Genomic DNA, 20,035 nt, shown 5'->3' on the forward strand with positions numbered 1-20,035 from the left:
TGGGGGAGGGGCGTAAGTCTGCAACAGTTAAATTGACACCTAGACATTTATAATTCTTATGATCATTTGTAATTCTTTGTACTTATTTTGCAGTGAGTCCTGCAGACAGAATTAAAACTGTTACTAAAATGTGTTAGTATTTTTCACAGTAGTGTAAACATCACCAAGATCTATATATTGCTCCAACACCCACCCGTGGAGCAGCTTTCAGCTGATGGTTACAAAGAAGTACAGATACCGCCCAGCACAGGAACTAAAAGGAAACGGCAGAAATGATAGAACCAGTGAGATTAAATATAAAAATATCCTGCTCAATAAGTTCATAAACATTTTCTTCAACACACTTTTTAATGACTAAAATGTGATTCAAAATAACATTTCACTAAATGTATTCAGATTAGTAAGCTATAGCCCTGTAAATAAATAAATAAATAAAACCCTGATGGGCTGCTATCAGTTTCAAGCACATTGTTTTATTACCAGTTAAGGTACGTCAAAGATGCCCACCTAACTCTGGTCAAAATCATATAATAAATAAATGGAAGTTAGAATTACAAAATATATTAGTCCTCTGAGACTTAAGTTTGTCAGACTTGCCCAAGGTTACCTAAATAAAACAACAAAGCTAACAGAAATCCAAGGCCCCGCCCAAGGTGGCACTAACCCCCTGCTGGCATTCTCGCATCAACAAAATGCAAATATACAAACAGTCAGAATTAAGAAAGAGCACCAACTGTTCAGTCGCTGGCGCCGGGACCAGGTGTGATACTGAGCTGACACGCAACAGAAGGGCTAGTCCTGCTTGCTAGAGTACTCCCACACCAGTCAGAAATGAACTCCAGCCCATCCACTCCTCCCGCTGCCACTGCCTGACCCCACCTTGAGCGCTGGGAACTGCCCCACAGATCCCACCTTCAGCAGGCCTTCAGCTCCCACCCCAGCCCTATGCCCAAGTCTGTTCTGAGGCCTGATGCCCAAGCTGTATGGTTGGGAATGGTTTTGAAAATTGCTCTTCACAGAACCATAAGTCACAATCACAACCATTCAGGGGACTAATTTATGTAAGAGTGTTCGGTCTTCTGCATATATGAACTTAATTAAAAATAAGGATTCTTTTAGAACTAGGCCTACAGTTAAGTCTTTTTGTCCCATAGCTGCCTGCAGGGTTGCATTATTCATTCCTTCAGTCAACAAGCATCTGCAGAAGCAGGCACTGGGCCGAGCACTGGGGAGGAGGCCAGGTCCATTCCTACAGGTCTGCCCTCACTGCTACATAGGGGCTCAGCTGAGGAGACACAAACACCAAAACAAGGCGCAAGTGTGACAAGGGAGGGGCCTGTGAAGTGATGCCAGTCAGAGGAAGGGAAGGTGCCGTGGAGCAGCAGGTCAGGGAAGGCCCCATCGGAAAAGGGACACTCACGTGGCTCCCACACAGATGCTCAGGGGTCAGCAAAGAGACAAGGAAGAAAAGGCCATGCAGGCAGATGGAAGAGCACGGACAAAGGCACAAAGGAGGAATCTGCAAGAAATCAGCTTCTGTTGGTCGTGAAAGATAATCTGGGGCTAGATGACAAAGGACCTGTTGTATCATTTTTCATGCCCAATGGAACAGAAAATCCTCACCACCTGGGACCACAGAGTTCCTGAGAGAAAGCCCTTGCCAGAGCAAATATGAGGCTCTTCTATTAACAAGCTGTGATTCCCCGGTGTCACGTGCAGGGCAAACACCAAGGCTGAGCTGAGGGATACTAGCGTGCAGGGTGGCGAGACGAAGAACTCCCCCGCTACCTGTGGTGAGCTCAGTCATCACAAGGAAGCATCTGAGGACGGCTAGATCAAAAGAGTTATCAGATACGTTTCAGAGCAGAATGTGAACACACTGGCACGTGAGCATCCAATTTCAGCCAAGCTTACTTCCAAGAAGATGAGTCGGCTGCCGGCTGACTGCTGAGAAGAGCGCCTTTCTGTTATTACGCCTTCGCTGCTGAACCCGAGATCCTCCGCAGTCATTAAATAACGGTTCCGCTGGATTGCTTCCAAATCTTTTTCATTGAATTTCTAAGGAAATGAAACAAATCATAGGAAAGTTTTCATCAAGAAAAAAAGTATTAAGAGATTTTCCAAAACTCTGTAAGGGAAGATTTTTTATTTTGTGACAATACCCAGAGGTCCCCTAAATAATTTCCATCATCCCAAAATATTAGGCAATTACAAAACTGTAATGTAACTCTATTTGCATGTTAGTACAACTGAGAGTGCAGCAGCCTTCCAGCAAGGCAGTCGAGGATGGTGGCAGTCCCCACAAAGCCTCCTCACCTGCCCCAGCCGTGACTGCGCTTCAGCGGTGTGGAAGATAACATGGGAACGTGGACTCCCCCTGGGTCCATCTAAGGGTGCAATCTCAGGGCTGTTCTCTTTTGTGCTTTCCTATTCTGAGAGCTTGGGCATTAAAATCCAACCAAGTCTTAGTCTCAAGTTTTTGAGACACTGCAAATTTTACAAAATTTGAATAGTCTACATACACCAGATCTGACTTCCATAAGAAAAAGCCAAGATTGAGAATGCAGCCTAAGTGTCTGGTCCAAGGCCCTCCCTTCATGGCATACAACACAATCCCCACCTCCACCCTTGGGCAGATCTGGATCCAACAACGTGACAGGACTGGAGACCATGTCTCTGGTCTCCGGCTCAGTTCAAGCACAGAATCTATTCCAACCACTGAAAACTGGGAGGCTCCTGAACTCGGGTCTGTTCACCTTCCATGGGAAACCAAGGGCAGGAACCACAGCTCACTCCCAAGCCCTTAGCAAGATTGAGTTTGCCAAACACATAGAAGTTAGGTGAGTTCAAGAAGAGAGAAACAGAAGCCACTCTTTGTAAGAACGCATTCAACTGTAATAGGAAGAAGTAGGAGTCCACCAACACTACCTTCTAGAATTGCCTTAGTACAGCTGTGCCTGAATTACACTTGCATTTTCAACTTTTACAAGTTCAACTACACACATATAGTTTATCAAACAGTGCTATGCAAGGCTTAACTGGTAAACAGTAACTGGCCACCTCCCCATTACTCACCTCAAAGTTCCACTTCCAGAAAAAACTTACCATTTTTTATTCATTCAGCTATTTACTTCCCCACATCTATAGAACAGTCTTACCCTCAAATGTCCTAGGTTTTGGCTTTATCTACTGGTCCATATTATAGATTTAGCTCTCATATCACCTGCACCTCAACACTTTTCTTCACAATTCTACAATTTTAGTCAAATCAATATTCTACATTTATATATTTTTTTTAAGATTTATTCATTTGTTTGGTACAGGGTCTCACTATGCAGCTCAGACTCATAGTGATCCTTCTGTCTCAGCCTCCCCGGGGCTAGGATTACAGGTGTGAGCCACCATGCCCAGTTTCGGTGGCCAGCACAGCACTGGGCTGGCATGGCACGCAGTACCAGGGATTGAACCCAGGTCCTTGCGCTTGCCAGGTTGGCACTCAGACCACTGAGCTATCTCCCTAGCCCCACATTTATATTTTTATAGCCATGTGAATGCTGCTTAGCCAGTGTTCCATTATTACATTTCCATTCATGTTTAATTCTTTGCTTTCTTGGAATTGGTAAATGTTTTATCCTGTTTACTTGTTTTATAAAATTCAGTTATGTACCAAATATAAGTTTATCTCTATACTCTGTAAAACAACTTAAAACACATTGGGTAACCAGGCGTGGTGGCACATGCCTGTAATTCTAGCACTTGGCTGAGGCAAGAGGATCGCTGTGAGTTCGAGGCCAGTCTGGGCTACACAGTGAGTTCAAGGCAGCTTGAACTACACAGCAAAACCCTGTCTCAAAAAAAAAAAAAAAAAAAAAAAAAAAAAAAAAAAAAAAAAAAAAAAGGAAAAGAAAAATCAAATAATGCATCAGATCACCCAGCAGTTCCATTTTATTTTCTTGGATCTGTCCCAGCTGACGCCCTCCCTCCACGGCCCAAATCTAGGCTCTCCACATGAGTGGCTCGCTTCACTCTAGGATCTCCCTTTGCCACCCCCGAGGGGAATTCCCATGTCCTGAGTCCCCACCTCTCTTCTCTCTGTGCTTATTCACTCTCCCAGAGATCCCTACAAGAGCACGTGGGAGAGAAATGGCAGATACTGAACACCGGCGATGTCTTTCACCTGCCCTCACTCTTACTGACAGCTTGGCTGGGGACAGAATGCTTGACTGAGAAGCACCTTCCCTCAAGAGTCCTAATGGGCTGATCCTGTCTTCTGTGTCTGTTGTTGCTTCTCCACATGCTGATGTCATAGCAAGTCCGGGTCTTTGTGCAGTATGTGGCCTGCACAGCCCTCTCCCTGGAAGCCCTACAGATCTGCTTGTTCCTGCACTCTGAAATTCTAGTGACCTGCCGAGCTGCGTGTGTCTTCCTTTACTCCCTGTGCTAGAGACAGAGCAGGCCCGCGCTGTGCAGGAACAGCCATCCTTCCACTTCGGGAAACAGACTCACTACCTGGAAATGCCTCTTCCCTCTGCCCTCCCTGTTCTGTCCTCCTCAAGTTCCTGCTATCATATTTAGGAGTGCCTGAACCAAGCCCACAGCTTCCCTGTGTTTCCTCTCCTTTGTTCCCATCTTTTGTGTATTTCATTCTATTTCTGGGAGACTTACCCAACTTTCATCTTCTAACACTTCTACTAATCACCTTATACCTACAAGCACACTTTGAATTCCCAATAGGTCGTTTCTCTTTTGTAGGTATCTTTTAAAATCAGATCCTGATCTTATTTCTTATCTTATGATGCTATAGTTTTGAGTTTTTTGGATTTTTTAAAAGCTATCTAATTTTGCATGGTTTCTATTTCCTCGGTGAACCTTTGTCCTGTCTGTTTGGGCCTTTGTCTATGATATATAATGTTAAACATTTTTCTCCTGTGTGAGGAACTCGGGCAATCTATCCACCTTCAAGGGTGGAAGGCACTCAAAAGCACTGGGTATGAAAAGACCAGGGCAACAGAGGCCTCACTGTGAGATGTTCCGGAGGGCAGCAGGCTGTTTGGGCGGAGGATTCTCCACTCCCAGCACCTTTCAGACTTTTTGTCTCCTGGGAAAAATCTTACTAGGCACATTTCTTCTCCCTCCCCGCTTTTATTCAAGTGACACACTCTTGCTTCCACTTGCATCTGGTGACCTCTAGGCTAGAGCTTCTATGATGTAAGGTCTCTGGAGATCTCTTGCTTGGGGGATAGAAGAGCATCGCCTCTGCCTGCTTAAGATTCCCCTACACCACCTCTTTTCAAAGGTATCAGGTTACACCCAAAACTTCCAGAGCCTTTCTGTAGCTGTATCAGAATCAGTTTGTTTCTTGTTGGCTTTTCGTCCCCAAATCTGTAGCAGAATGCCAAGAGCTGAAGCCCACCAAGTGACCACTGCTCATCCACTTAGCCAACACCGAGCTGCCACTCACACCTGCTGCTGTAGCTCCTTGAGGCTTTCCACAGGAAGCAGAAATGAATACCTAGGTTCAGTCCATCACACTTACTTGTGTCTGAGCACAATCTCAAGAATTCATGCCATGCCAAACAAGAAAGTTATTCCAAACTGAAAGGAATGGGCAGAGTGGTAGAGAGGAGAGAAGGGGCATGTCCCAATAAGGCACGGACGGCGCGTGCAGCAGTAGCACTTGGAAAACTTGAAGTGCTCAGGATCAGAGCAACGAAGGCTAAGATCCCAGCTCTTCCTGCAAAGGGGGGTGGGGGTGAAATCAAAATATTTAAATACAAAAGAAAAAATAAGTTACAGTACCTGAAGCAACAAGTCCTTCTGATTGGCACTTTCTGTCAGATGTTTGATCACTTGCTCTTGATTATGCAGTTTTTTATTGCTTTCACTCAAAAGATTCTCCATTGCTTTCTCTCGTTCATTTACTTCATTGCGTAATTTTTCAACCTCATTTCTTAGGTCCTATCAGAAGCAAAAGAAAAAAAAATTGAATTCATTTAACCAAAATTTCGAAGTCACAATCTCTTATATGTCTGTGTTCATTTCGGCAGCACAATGTACAATCTCTTACATTTTTGGCTTGCCCACTTACTGCTAGAAGACAAGCTAAAGATACATTCAACAAATACACATTTGCTTCCCATTTAGAGTGGTACAGAAACCAACTTTAAAAATATGTGAAATTTGGAAAAAATGTTATGCATACATTTACTTATATGCTGAAAAATCAGAGACATGGCCAACAACCGAGAAATAACAAAAAATTTTAGAGTATGGTATTTTTTCAAAAAGCACAATTATGAGTAAAAACAAACCAAGATACCAAAATGTATGTACTGACTGCCTGCTGGATGTTTGTACAAATGTTTTAAGGCTCTGAGGGAACACATCAAAATAGTAAGTATCCCTAAGTAGTCAGTATGGTTTATTTTTACCTGTTTTTTTCCTCTGAGTTTCTAAAATTCTCAAGTAATCGTACATTAATTATCAGAAAATATCCTAATAACATTTACAAAGTATTTATATGGCACAGAATGTTCATGTTATAATGTTAAGGCATGAAAAAACACCACACTATATGAGTGTGACTGCCTTAAAATATATATTCTTTGCAATCCTCAAGCATAGCTCATAATAGCACAGGGCTGTTCCCAAACCAAATGTCCACAAATAGAGGCAGGAAGGACGGCACATTCTCACGATGCAGCACTCTCAAGCTAGGAAGGAAAAGAAATGAGGACTCTCTACAAATATGCTGCCCTACGGTAACGTCCAGAATATATTAAGTTGGGGGAGGAACGGGAGCCCATGAGAAGTAAATATGTATAGCACACTGTCATTGATTTAACTACAGAATAAATTAAATGATGTGCCTATAAAATACAAGGCAGAGCAAGGCAGAAGCAGTAGAAATAGGGGCCACATGCTGGGCATGGTGGCACACGCCAGTCATCCCAGCACTTGAGGTGCTGAGGCAGGCAGACTGCCAACAGTTTGAGACCAGTCAAGGCTTTGTAGTGAGTTCAAGACCAGACTGAACTACACAGTGAGACCCTGTTTCAAAAGGATAAAACAACAAAAAAGGCTACAATTTATTTTATAGACATGACACTGAGACCATTTAAATGCTCATATAATTATCTCCAAAATGAAAGTGGCCTAAAACTGAAAGCAAGGGCCAGCCAAATAGCTCAGCAGATTAAAGCACCTGCAAGCAGGCACAGGGGCCGGGGGTTCGATCCCCTGGCATGCCGTGCCAGCCCTGTCCTAGGGGCACACTGAGACAGCAACTGAGACTGGGCGTGGTGGCGCATGCCTGTAATCCCAGCTTTTGGGAGGCTATAAACAGGCAGAGCACTATGAGTCCGATCTAGTAGTGAGACCCTGAACATCCTGTAGGCCCTTCCCTAAAATACATTTTGAAAAAACACTGAAAGCAAAGCAAACAAATGAATCTTTCTATCAAGCTGATTGGTTGTGCAGAGGAATTATTTCAATAACATGAATGCAGAGTAATCTATAAATTCCTAGTGAAATATTTATATTAAAAAGGGACTGTAAAAAATCTTAACCCACTTTCAGTAATCATGTTTAAACTATTAATATTAGTGCTGTTATACTGAAACTGCATGTACATAATGTATATTAGGCAAATAATTATTAATCTCATAAGAACCAAGATTTTAAGTACGTGAAAAGAATATAAACAGAAGTTAAACTAAAACTTATAATTATAAATGAATTTTAACTGTTAACATGAACATATTTTGTTTCTTCCCACTGAAAAAGGTCAGAGGTAGCAGAGGTAGTGTCCTCCCAGGTACCACACCGTGATTTCTAACTCTATTTCCTACCTGAAGATCAGGGTCCTCTAAAGCAGAAGTTCTCAAAGTGAAGGCTCTAAAACAGCAATACTAAGCTCAGCTGACAACCAGCTGCAGCTGACAACCAACCTGGCCGCACCCAGGCATGCTAAATCAAACCTCTGAGGCAGCCAGACCCGTCAGTCTGTGTTTTAACAAGTCCTCCAGGTAACTCTGGTACACATTCAAGCCCACATGATGACTGCAAACCTGGGGCAGGAATGCACATGATGGGCCCACACATCCTTTCATACCCAAGGGAAGCTGCCAAAGATTCTGGGGTGCACATCCCAGGAACTCAGGAAACAATTATAACAAGCTTCTCCCATTGTCCAAGGATAACAACAATGAATTCAAATACATCAAAGGACACCTTTGGGAGGACACTATCTCTGCTACCTCTGCCCTTTTTCAGTGGAAGGAAGGAAACCAAATATGTTCACGCTGACAGTTAAAATTCATTTAGAATTGCAAGTTTTAGTTTAACTTCTGTTTGTATTTCTTTTCAGGTAGTGAAAATCTTGGTTTTTATGAGATTAATAATTATTTATCTGAGGACACCTGAGGGTATGACCCTGTTTGTCTAGTGCAGGCACACAGTGAGATACAGCTCTGTAACCATGACTTAGCACAGGTAAACACTCATATCCCTGTTACGACACTATGTAAGAATGTAAACATGAGATAGCAACCTGTATAAGAATTACACAATAAAGACACGGGCAGCTCTTGCTCTCCTCTTCTGCTCTGCCCATGATGCTTGCTATTACTGCTAATGTCTTGCACATGACTCTCTAACCTCGGTGCCTCACCCACAAAAATCTCCAGTGGGCCCCCAAGCACACTGACAGAAGGGAACAGGGTTGCTGCTGATTCCTTGGGAGAAGCCCACCATGCTGGTTTTCCTGATCTGAACTCAGCTGTTAACAGAAGAGCTCATGTCCTTGCTGTCACTGAGGATGGCTGCAGTTCTCTGTGGGAGAGCTCTGGTCCTTACTTTGAGCATCGCTTCCTGGCTCCAGTGCAGATCCCTCAGCTTGCTGGCACAAATCCTTCATCCCACTGGCATAGACTTTCTCACTTCCACTACTGACCTTTGGGCTTTTCAGTGCAGATCCTTGATACAGACTTGCATGAGATATTGTCATGGGTTCTAGGCCTGCAGTTGGACTCATAGAGGACAATGTCATGGGATCTAGGTCTTCAGATGGACTCGTGGAGGAGACTGTCATGGGATCTAGGTCTTCAGCTGGACTTGTGCTGTGAGATCCAGGCCCTCAGCTAGATTCACTGATGCACAGACAGATCTCCAGCACTGACTTCTTTTGGTGACTATTATAAGACAATCCCATAAATTTTGTGCCCTCTAGGAAATATTTTCCCTCTTAAACCTTGACCACAACAAGTAGAGACACGAATGTTTTCAAACATGTTCAATCCTAACATGAGCTGAATACATGGATGAAGAACTCAAAGATATGGAAGGCCAACTGTAATGCTAAGGCAGCATAACACAATCCTGAAAAAAGGATTAAGACACTTCCCAAAATACAGATATGCCAACAAGTTAGACCATTTTTAAATTGAATATTCTTTTCAGTCATTGTCCAGCTGCAGCCATAATTTTCTTTTTTTATTTGTTTGTTTGGGTTGTTTTCTTCATTTATATATTTGGTATAGGGTCTCACTACACAGTTCAAACTCATAGTGATCCTCCTGTTTTCAGCCTCCTCAGTGCTGGGATTACAGGCATACAGCCGTAACTTCCAATATAATTTTAACTTTGGTTTGGCATCTTTCCCATTTTTATTTATCCCATTATAACAAGGCCTACAAAAAACAGTGATTAAATAATGAGAATAAAACAGGAAACAAAAATAAAAAGGAAAGTATAAGAAGCACATAAAGTCAAGAAAACTTTTTTTTTCTGTGGGTGAGGGGAGTGGTTACGGCGGTGGTGGTGATGTGGTGGTGGTGGTGGTGGCACTTGTCTTAAAGTACAGAGACCAGAAAAGGTCTACAGCAAGCCCAAACCTGAGACTCTACCTTGGCTCCGCCACCCTTGTAGTCCAAAAGAAAAGTAAGACAGGTTATTCAATGGAAGATTTCACACAACCTTCATATTCATCCACTTTAACAACTGTATCTTAACTCGCCCATTTCCCCACCATCTCCAGCCAGTTTGCGCTCACAGATAATATAAAAAGAAGAGCTCCTGGGATAAATAAAAGAATAGATAATATAAAAAAGAATAGTATGTATATTACAGATAATATAAAAACTGTCACAGTTTGCTCATGTTTTAAAATTATTGTAACTAGTCTTCTTCTTACTTTTTTCCTCTCTCAGTTAAATCCCCAACAGCTGAATTACTATGCTAAAGGGTAAGCATGTTTTGAGGATTTTATTCTACAAACTGACAAACTTTTTTCTACAAAGGTAATGAATAAAATATTTCCACACACGCCCGCATCTCTGGCATCACCACATCCTCTCCAGTACCGACGTCTGCTCACGTGCTGGATGTGGAACTTCTCCACAAGTGCCTGCATCGGCATCGCCTTGTCCGTCAGTCATGTTACTATTTTTTTTCTGGGTGGAGGGCTTATTTTGTCATTTGTTTATGAAGCACATATATTGATTTGACAGATTTTCCTCTTATTCAGTAATTTACACATTTCCTGTGCAGAAAGAGGAGTCATAGAGGAGAGCTGCTGGGTTTCACCTTATGCAAAACTATCCCTGAATAGCAATATTTTCAAGGACAGTTTGAACAAAAATTTGATCTCTCAAAAATGACCTAAGATATGCAGACAACAAATACATACAAACTCATCAGAAAACCTACCAGGGAAACTTACCAAAGCTATGAGAGAAAAGGGCTCAGGACTCACCTTGGACATATATGTGAGATGAGGGGAAGGAGAAAAGAAAGAAGGGGGAGAAATACACACACATACACACATACACACACACACCAGCCAAGTTTTTTTGTTTGTTTGTTTGTTTTGGGTTTTTTGTGGTTAATCCTTCTTCTATTAAAGAGCAAATGTAAATGGAAAAAAACAAATTACTAAAATCATAATATATGTCAACTGAAAAATCATATGCCAGTAACTGAACAGAACAGCAGGAACATATAATCCCTGATGCTCGTGGAGCAGCCTCAGCTCTCACATAATTATCTCCCAGCCAAGTTAACTGCACTACTAATTTCTATTGGTTTATTAAAAGAAACAGAAAGAACAGGGGATAGAGCTTGTCCTGCCTGGCAAGCACAGGGTCCTAAGTTCAATCCCTGGTATCATACAAAAAAAGAAGTTAGTGTTTAATTTTTTTTATCAATTTTGCATGCTTATATCTGGTAATAACTATTTTGAAGATAACAATGTGCAACATAACAACCATTGTTGATTTCCTATCATCATGTTTTGAAATTCCATACTGTTTTTAATTTTTTTTAATTTTTATTCTCTGAGGGCTGGCCAGATAACTCAGCAGACTAAAGCACCTGCTTAGGCAGAGCACAAAGTTCAGGGTTCAATCCCCAGCATGCTGTGCCAGCTCTGCCCCTGGGGTGCACTGAGAGGGCGACTAGGCATGGTGGTGCATGCCTATAACCCCAGCTCTTGGGAGGCTAAAAACAGGAGAATCACTATGAGTCAGATCTACCTAGCGAGACCCTGTAGATTCTGTATTAAATACAGAATAATAATAATAATAATAATTTTTTATTCTCTTTAAAATAAGTCTCAAATAAATGTACTTCATTTTATTTTGTCTCTGCAGCTGTGTCTGCTGCTGTACTACTTACTAATCAGGACAAGGACACCCACCAATGCCAGAGCAGCAGTTGTGGCTGAAGAGTGGGCAGCGGAATAAAGGGAGAGAGGCAGCTCCTGTACCAGAGTCCACTGAGAGCAGGAGCTACTGCCAGGCCATGGGCAGGACCCACAAGGCATTCCACCAACTGGACCTCAACTACCTGTCTGCCTTCTCCTCCTGCCACTCACCCCTCTAAGCCTGCTGCTGGCAACCCTGGATTTCCTGCTGTTGCCCTTACTCACCAGGTACGCCCCGATTCACAGCCTCCACATGTGCCTCTGCCACAGTTCAGGAGTGACCCCCACCCCCTCATCTACACCCATCTGCCAACTTTTCAGCGCAGTCTTCCTTGACCACTCCACCTCAGCCTCACTCCCCATATTCTTTGTCTCCACTATCTGTCCTAACAGTACCTTGTAATGTAATATTTTGCTTTTTGCATATTTTATAAGGTCTGTGAAGGCAGAGGTTGTTGTGTGTTTTGTTTACTGTTGGATCTCCAGGTCCTAGAATGGTACTTTGCACATGGGAGCACCATGGCACGAGTCACCCGTAAACTCTTGGCTCTCCTCTCATAGAGACAGATATAATCTATTTAATCTTAGCAGCACAGTGATTTGTCTCAATGAAAAGAATATGACAAAGATGACCCCATGCCAGTTTATGCACTCAAGCATTAGAAAACTAGCAGATTCTAAACCCTGTCTCTAAGAGCACTCTCAGAGCCTTGTGATTCCTACATCGGAAAAGTATGACTTGGCCTGAGCTAGAACTCAGCAGCACAGCACCTGCCTGTCAAGCGTGAGGTTCTGAGTTTGATTCCCCATGCCACATAAATAATAAATAAATAAATGGTATGACTACCCTAATGCTCCTGTGCTGGAGAGGTCACAAATGGGTGCTCTAATGGACAAGCCCCACACTGTGCATTGTTTTCCAGTCCATCCAACAAGGTACCAGACATGTGAATGATGTCATATCCTCTAGACCAGCCTTCCCACCCGCTGAATATTGTGAGTGTCCTGAGTCATGCAGAGCTAAAAGCCACACAACTGAGCCCTGCCCAGATCCTTGACCAATAACATGAAACATAAAATTATTGTTTAAGGGACCAGGGAGATGGCTCAGTGGTATAAGCGCTTCCCTGGCAAGAGCAAGGGCCTGAGTTCAATCCCTGGTTCCACTAAAGAAAATAAATAAATAAATAAAATTATTGTTTAAGATGCTCAGTAAGGCAGGAAGATCCTGGGCAATTTAGCAAGACCTTGACAAAAAAAAAACATTTTTTTAAATTTAAAACTAGGTTGAGAATATAGATCATTACAAAGGTTCTTGATTTCAGAGAATGAATGAACAAATGAATGAACGAATGAATGAACGGCTACTGGCTAAATGAATGAACAAGGTGGGCACAACCAATCTCTTTCTAAGGTCTAACACATGCACTGAGATAAATAATTTACCTGCCTCCTTCCATGCTCCTAATTCCAAGCCCCTCAGTCTACCCCCCTACACTACAGCATGGGTTTGGATTTCTTTTGTATCACCTACTAGTCCAATCATCCCAACCCACTTTACCAGTCCCACCTGAAACTCACTTTAAGACTACTCTCTCTAAAAAATCACTATGAGGAATACTTATAAGGTCCTAAGTTCATCATTCAGATATTATCTCTTAAAAATCACAACAAATTTGCAAGTCAGAAAGACAATGCTTTCTTTTTAACTTTAATTGTGAAAACTATTTTAAACTTTTATTTTTAGTTAGCAAATAATAATTACATAACTGTGCGGTGAACTACAATGTGCAGCTTTCATGTATGCACACATTATGGAATGATTATGTCAAATAACACACCTATCAATTCAAATGTTTTTCTGTGACATTTAAAAACTTCTTTCAGGAATCTGGAAGTATGTAATTATTATGTTTAACATACTATGCAACAGACCTGAAAAACTAAAGCCAAAACTAAAGTTTCAGTTGAAACTTGACATTGGTCAACATCCCTTCATCTTCCTTTGGCTGCTCATAGCTCTCTGGTAACCACCATTCTACACTCTACATTCATAGGTGCAACTCTTGGATTCCAGGTCCATCCATGTTGTCACAAATGAAAGGATTTCATTTTTAATGGCTAAATAGTATTCCATTGTGTATATATACCACATTTTAAGAAATCTGTTGCTCTATGGATGGATACTTAGGTTTTCTTCATTCCTTGATTATAAATGATGCTTCAGTGAGCAAAGAAGTGGCGACATTTCTTCCATGCAATGAACGCTTTGAGATGTATACTCAGAAGTGAGATTACTGGATCGTATTCTATTTGTAGTTCTTTAGGAACTGCCACACCGCCCTCTATACTAACTGAACTAATCTACATTCCCACCAACAGTGCAGAGGAGTTCCTCTTCCGGCCTCCTCCCTAACAGTTACCTTTGATCTTTCTGTTAACAGGCACTTCAACAGCTGCGATGCCATAGCTCACTGTGATTTTAATTTGCATTTCCATGGTGATTAATGGTGTTGAAAATTTTTTCATAAACCAGTAGGCTATTTGTACAGCTTCATTTGAGAAATGTCTACTCAAGACTTTTGCCCATTTTTAAATCAGATTTTATTTGGTTTCTTTTTGGGTTTTGGTTTTGGATTTTTTTCTATTGTTTTGGTTCCTTCTATATTTTGACTATGCAGAAGCTTTTAAAAGGGCCGGCCAAATAGCTCAGAGGACTAATGCACTTGTGCAGGGGCCGGGGTTCAATCCCAGGGCCTGTCATGCTGGCCCCACCCCCAGGGCACACTGAGATGGCAATTGAGATGGAGATGGCAATTGTGTGCACCTGTAATCCCAGCTCTTGGGAGGCTGTAAACAGGCAGACCCCTACAGGTCCAATCTAGTAGTGAGACCCTGAACACCCTGTGGACCCTTCCCTAAAATACAGAAAAAAAAGAAGCTTTTTAGGTCGACATAACCCATGTCTGTTCTTACTTTTGTCACCTATGATTTCAGGAATATAGACACAGAAAAAGATTGCAAAAATCAAGTTGATAGAAAACAGGGGAAAACTATACATAGATATAGATATAGATATAGATATAGATATAGATATAGACATAGACATAGACATAGACATAGATATAGATATAGATATATATTCTTTTAGGTCTTAGATTTCCTTTTTTGAGTTAACATGTATATGATGTGTGATAAGGGTCCAATTTCATTATTGTGCCCATAGATACCCAGCTGTTCCAGCACCATTTATTGAAGAGAAAATAGTACCAATACCATGATACTTTGATGACTGTAAGTTTGAAAGGTATTTTCAAATCAGGCACCATCCTTCTTGTTAATTTTTACATATTAATGTAACATGCATATTAAAGTTTACACTGCTCCTGCACACAGTAGTTATAGGTCCTAGATTGAGTTTCTTCCCTTATATATTTGTCAGGCCCATATTTTGATGCCTAGGTCAAGTCTAGTAAAAGCATGTGTTCAGCAGTTACTTATTCCATTCTCCTTTTTGTTTGCCTTAGGCTTTTTAATTCAGCTACCTATGTTAAGAACTTTTTAAATGTTCCTCAAGATAAAGGCTACTAATGCTGTGTCACATTTCTCCCATGTGTTCCCCAAAACTAACAGAATAAACCTGAAAATATCCTGTTTCTAAACTCTACAAAGAACATGTAGTTTTGCCCTTCTCCAAGACAAAGGGATCTGACCTGAGACACATCCACTGTGATCCCATGCAAATCTGTATAGGTAGAAGACACAAGACACCAGTGTCTTGAGGAAAGTCAATACTCTCAAGAGTGTCAACCAGTTCTCTTACTATAATCCTTAGTAAAAGAAACCAGGCATAAGCCATGCACTGACCAAGACGTTTTTAAATGAAATCTCTCTAACTTTAATAACTCCTACAGGGCATCATCAAGTCTTATTTTCACAGAAAGAAAACTAAAGCTCACAGAGACTGAGAAATTTTGACAAAGCCTTACAAGTAACTTCTAGTGCAGAAATTTAGCACCAACTCAGTGTTTGCCGGAATTCTAAATTCTGCATTCTTTCCACCCAACCACACTACTGTTAAAACTAAAGAGATTCAAAACCACTCTGTGGCATGAGCTTTCATTGGTCAACAATTCCAATATCTCAAGCTAACATTATCATTTCTCAAGGATTGTGTTGATGGTGACAGAGGCCATCCTTCTGATGAATGCAGAGGGACAAGGATCTTGCACACCTATGAACAGTGGGAAAAGGCTTAAAGCAAAGAGACCACGGGGCACAAGAGGAAATGTGCACTGAGGTGGCCTTGAGGAAGAGCGGCTGCCATGGCAACACAAGATAGCTGATGGACTCATGTTCTTGCAACCAGCAGAGTCATAATAAATGTTTTGGGGAGGCATGGAGACAGCATGTTTTGCCTGAGCAAAACAAGCAGAACTGAAAATTGATAATCTTGGGTGGTTTCCCCAAACCTACTTCAATATTCTTGTGCCGCGAAAACAGACAGACCTTGCCTTGAATCCTATTTCTACTGCTAATTAGGTGTGTAACCACAGATAATGTAACTCTTTATGAGTGTTTCCTTTTCAAAAAAGAAAGATGGCAACATGAGCCTCACGGGTCCTAGAGGGTGAAGTGGAGAATGCAGGATGCGTGCCCAGAAGAGGCTCAGGAAGAGCAAATGATACACCACTGCACCTCCCTCTTCCCAGGCTGCCCCCACTCCCATGTTCCCTCCAGAACTACAACCACCCACCCACATCACCCACAGGCCTCAAGGTATAGAGCACAGGACAGATGAAGAGGCAGGATCTAGAGCCTGTCATGACAAGAGTGCCTGTCCTGCCCATCCTGCCCAGTTTGCCACCCTTGCCACCCAGTTTCTCAAAGGAAAGACACTCAAAAGACAACACCAGAATGAGAATTAAAGCACAGTTCTGTGACAATCTCATATACAAGCTGGAATATTCTACAAAACATAGGATTTAGGGTTGTTTGGCTTTTTGAGGGGGAGGGTATAAGCAACCTAATGGAGCTGCTCAAGTTCTCTTACTGATGGGCAGCTGATATGGGCAGAGAAGACTCACAAGGAAATTAAGTGAGGCTGCCTTACAAGGGCCAGGCCTCATAGGTCTGAAGCAGGAAAACAAATCTGGAAGTCAGGTCCTTGCCTTAAAGAACAGCAACCCCCACTAGCAAGGATGGCCATAAACACACTGCACTCTGATTAATCTGAGTAATACCCCCAGCCCTAGCTTCAACAAAAGGAGGCAGAGTAGAAGCTGCAGTTTTGGAGGCAAAGGGTGTCTCTCCCCTGCACCCAAGACCTTCAAACTCAGTTCCCATCCGGCAACAGCAGCAGCCTGCTAGCTGGTCTATTCCTGGGTTCACTCCACCGAGCCACACCCAGACCGTGTCATTAGTCTCTGTTGAGAAGCCTTTAGCACCTCCAATTTAGCTGCAGAACGAAGTTCTCGTACCATGCAGCCCATTAGAAGTTACTAGTGATGAGCTCCAGTCGCTCTCACTGAATCATCTCATTTGCCCCTGCTTAGGTCCTAGACCTGTGTCCACCCAGTTCTGGCCACCCACAGAAATATCATAAACTTCCTCCCAATTATACCCGCAGACATCACACTATCTATCTTTCAAGGTCCTTCCCAGCACTGTCTCTTTCACAAAGTCCTCTCCATTTTCTCTGGCCCTCTGCAAGCATCTTCCATACCACACACCGCTTCTGCTTACAGCACTCAGGAGCGCAGCGCACTTTACCTCTGATTTCATTCAGCTCATACAACCCCATGACGCAAACATTCTGATTATGTCTGTTGTACTAATCAGAAAATGAAGTTCAAAGAGCTCACCCAACTTAACCATGCATCAAGTAAAAAGTGGCAGAATCAGGATTTAAAATCCTGTCTAACCTCGTAAAGCAGAGATGGCAAAGCTTTTAGAGACCTAGTGTACAAAGAGAAACTCAAAACTCACCATTAGGGTTTATGTCCAGATGTCCCCCAAAAGCTTCATGCATGCGGGGGGGGGGGGGGGGGCTTCTCAGAAGTAGGTGGAGCTACAGTGTGTATGATCTGCGATCAAGTGTGTGACGCTGGGACGAAGGGTGTGTGGTCACTGAACTAGTCACTTCTGGGAGTACATAACAGGAGTGAACCTCGGGGCATGAGGGCCATGCGCCCTAAGTGCAGGGAGCCTGCCCAGAATGTAAGGGTCAGGAAGAGGGCTGCTGGGGTCACTCGCTGCTGTTGTTTCTGCTGCTTCCGGCCTTCCACACCATGAGTGGTTTTTTCTCTTCAGTGATTTCCTCTGCCAAACCATCCTGCCTTGGAGGCAGCCAACTATGGACTGAACTACTACAAACTGTGAGCCAAGATAAATCTTTCCTCCTTTAATTTTGGATTTGATCTCAGCAATATGAAAAGTAAACAAGATATCCACTTATTTATCACCAAATGCCAATACTGCAATTAAACATGAATAATGAAGTTTTAGTTTAGAAAAAACAACTCATACATTAATCTTTCATCTTAAAAAACACAGTAACGTGATCCATAGGTTCACCACCACTGCCTTAAAGCATAACTCTCATAACAGATTCCAAAGTTATTGAAGTGAATGAAAAAATGCCTGTTAAAGAATTCAATGATTTTTTTAAAAGCTCAATGAGTCCCAAGAGAATACAACTGAACAGTTAAATGAAAATCAGGAAGACAATACAAGACATGAATGAGAAATTAGGCAAAGAGAGATTTTGAAAAAGAATTGCTCAGAAATCTTGGAAACAAAGAACTCAATAAGTCAAATAAATTTAGCTGAAAGCCTCAACAACATACTAGATAAAGCAGAAGGATACTGGAGCCTGAAGGTAGGTCTTTTGAAATACCATTCAGGTGGAGATAAAGAAAGAATGAAGCACGCACACAAAGCTTTGCCAGACCATTAAAAGAGTCTACATCACCTGCATACCAGAAGGAAAAGAAAAGTTAAGAGCACAGAAAACCTGTACAATGAAATAATGGCAGAAAATGTCCCTAATCTTGCTAAAGACATGCATAACCAGAGACAGGAGGCTTAGAGAACCCAAAACAGACTTTCAGAACATATTTTCATACAACATAGAAATTCCAGGACAAATAGGCAAGAGAAAGAAATAAAAGGCACACAAAAGAAAAAGAAAAAATCAAGCAATCTCTGAAGATACGAGTCCACACATAAAACACCTACAGATGCCACCAAAGGACTATCAGAATTGATTAAACAAATTCAGTAAAGTCACAGGATACACAACATACAAAAGTAGTTTTTTTTTATATACTAGTAATGAATTTGCTAAAAAATAAAATGAAATGAAATGAAAGCAATCCCATTTACAATAGCCACAAAAAAATTAATTTTTTTTTAAAATCAGGAATAAACTTAATGAAGAAAGTTACAATATCAATCACAAAAATACTGAAGAAAGCCATGATACTAGAAGATGGGACTGTCTTCCCATCTCACAGACTGAAAAGTAGCTCAGTGGACTAAGCACCTGCCTGGCAAGCGCAAGGACCCGGGTTTGACCCGCAGTATCACATGTCGTGCTGGCTCTGCCCTGGGCATGCCATGCTGGCCACCAAAACCGGGTGTGATGGCACATGCCTGTGATCCCAGCACTGGGGAGGCTGAGACAGGAGGATCACTAGGTGTCTGAGCTGCACAGCAAGACCCTGTACCAAATACATACATAAATAAATAAGTCAAAAACTAATTTTTTTTAAAAAAGAAGTAACATTGTTCAATTGTCCAGAAGTGATGTCAAGTGAAATAAATCACACAAACATCTAGTTTCTCTTACATGAGAAATCCGAAGTATAAATAATTTAAAGAGCAAGAGATAATAAAGGAGTTATATCTTTTGCAAATGGGAAAGGGATTTAGAATTAGGTGGAAGGAGGAAAAGGGAATGGAAGGAAAAATAATTAAGATGTGTGTTAAGTACATGCGTCCAACCCACACGAGGATGCGATCGTTACGTACTGCAAGTGGGTACTGATAAAAGACAGTCCCCACTAACCAAAGCCATCTATGGGTTCAGTGCAATCACCATCAAAATGCAAGTACCATTCTCCACAGAGCCAGGAAAAGCAGTCCTAACATTCATATGCAACCATGAATGACCCCAAACAGCCAAAGTAGTCTTTACAAAACAGAGGGCAGCTAGGGGCACAATACTCAACTTCAAGACCTACTAAGGAACCATAATAATGAAAACAGCATGGTATCTGGCATAAAATTAGACATGTGACCAATGGGACAGAATAAAGAGCCGGGAAATAA

At 41.9% G+C, this 20,035-nt stretch overlaps 1 protein-coding gene across 4 annotated transcripts in view; it reads right to left on the reverse strand.

Moving 5' to 3' along the window:
* The window catches only part of Cdk5rap2 (CDK5 regulatory subunit associated protein 2), a 210,533-nt gene that overhangs the window by 106,852 nt on the left and 83,646 nt on the right, over nt 1-20,035 (reverse strand). For all 4 annotated transcript variants that reach the window (XM_023701591.1, XM_023701590.1, XM_023701589.1 and 1 more), the window contains exons 13-14: nt 5,800-5,958; nt 1,915-2,058 (exon numbers count right to left, since the gene is read on the reverse strand). In XM_023701591.1, the coding sequence (XP_023557359.1) occupies nt 1,915-2,058; nt 5,800-5,958 (303 nt within the window). The remainder of the gene's footprint in view (nt 1-1,914; nt 2,059-5,799; nt 5,959-20,035) is intronic.

The sequence above is a fragment of the Octodon degus genome, unplaced genomic scaffold (genome assembly GCF_000260255.1).
Source record: "Octodon degus isolate 3935 unplaced genomic scaffold, OctDeg1.0 scaffold00137, whole genome shotgun sequence".
NCBI lineage: Eukaryota > Metazoa > Chordata > Mammalia > Rodentia > Octodontidae > Octodon > Octodon degus.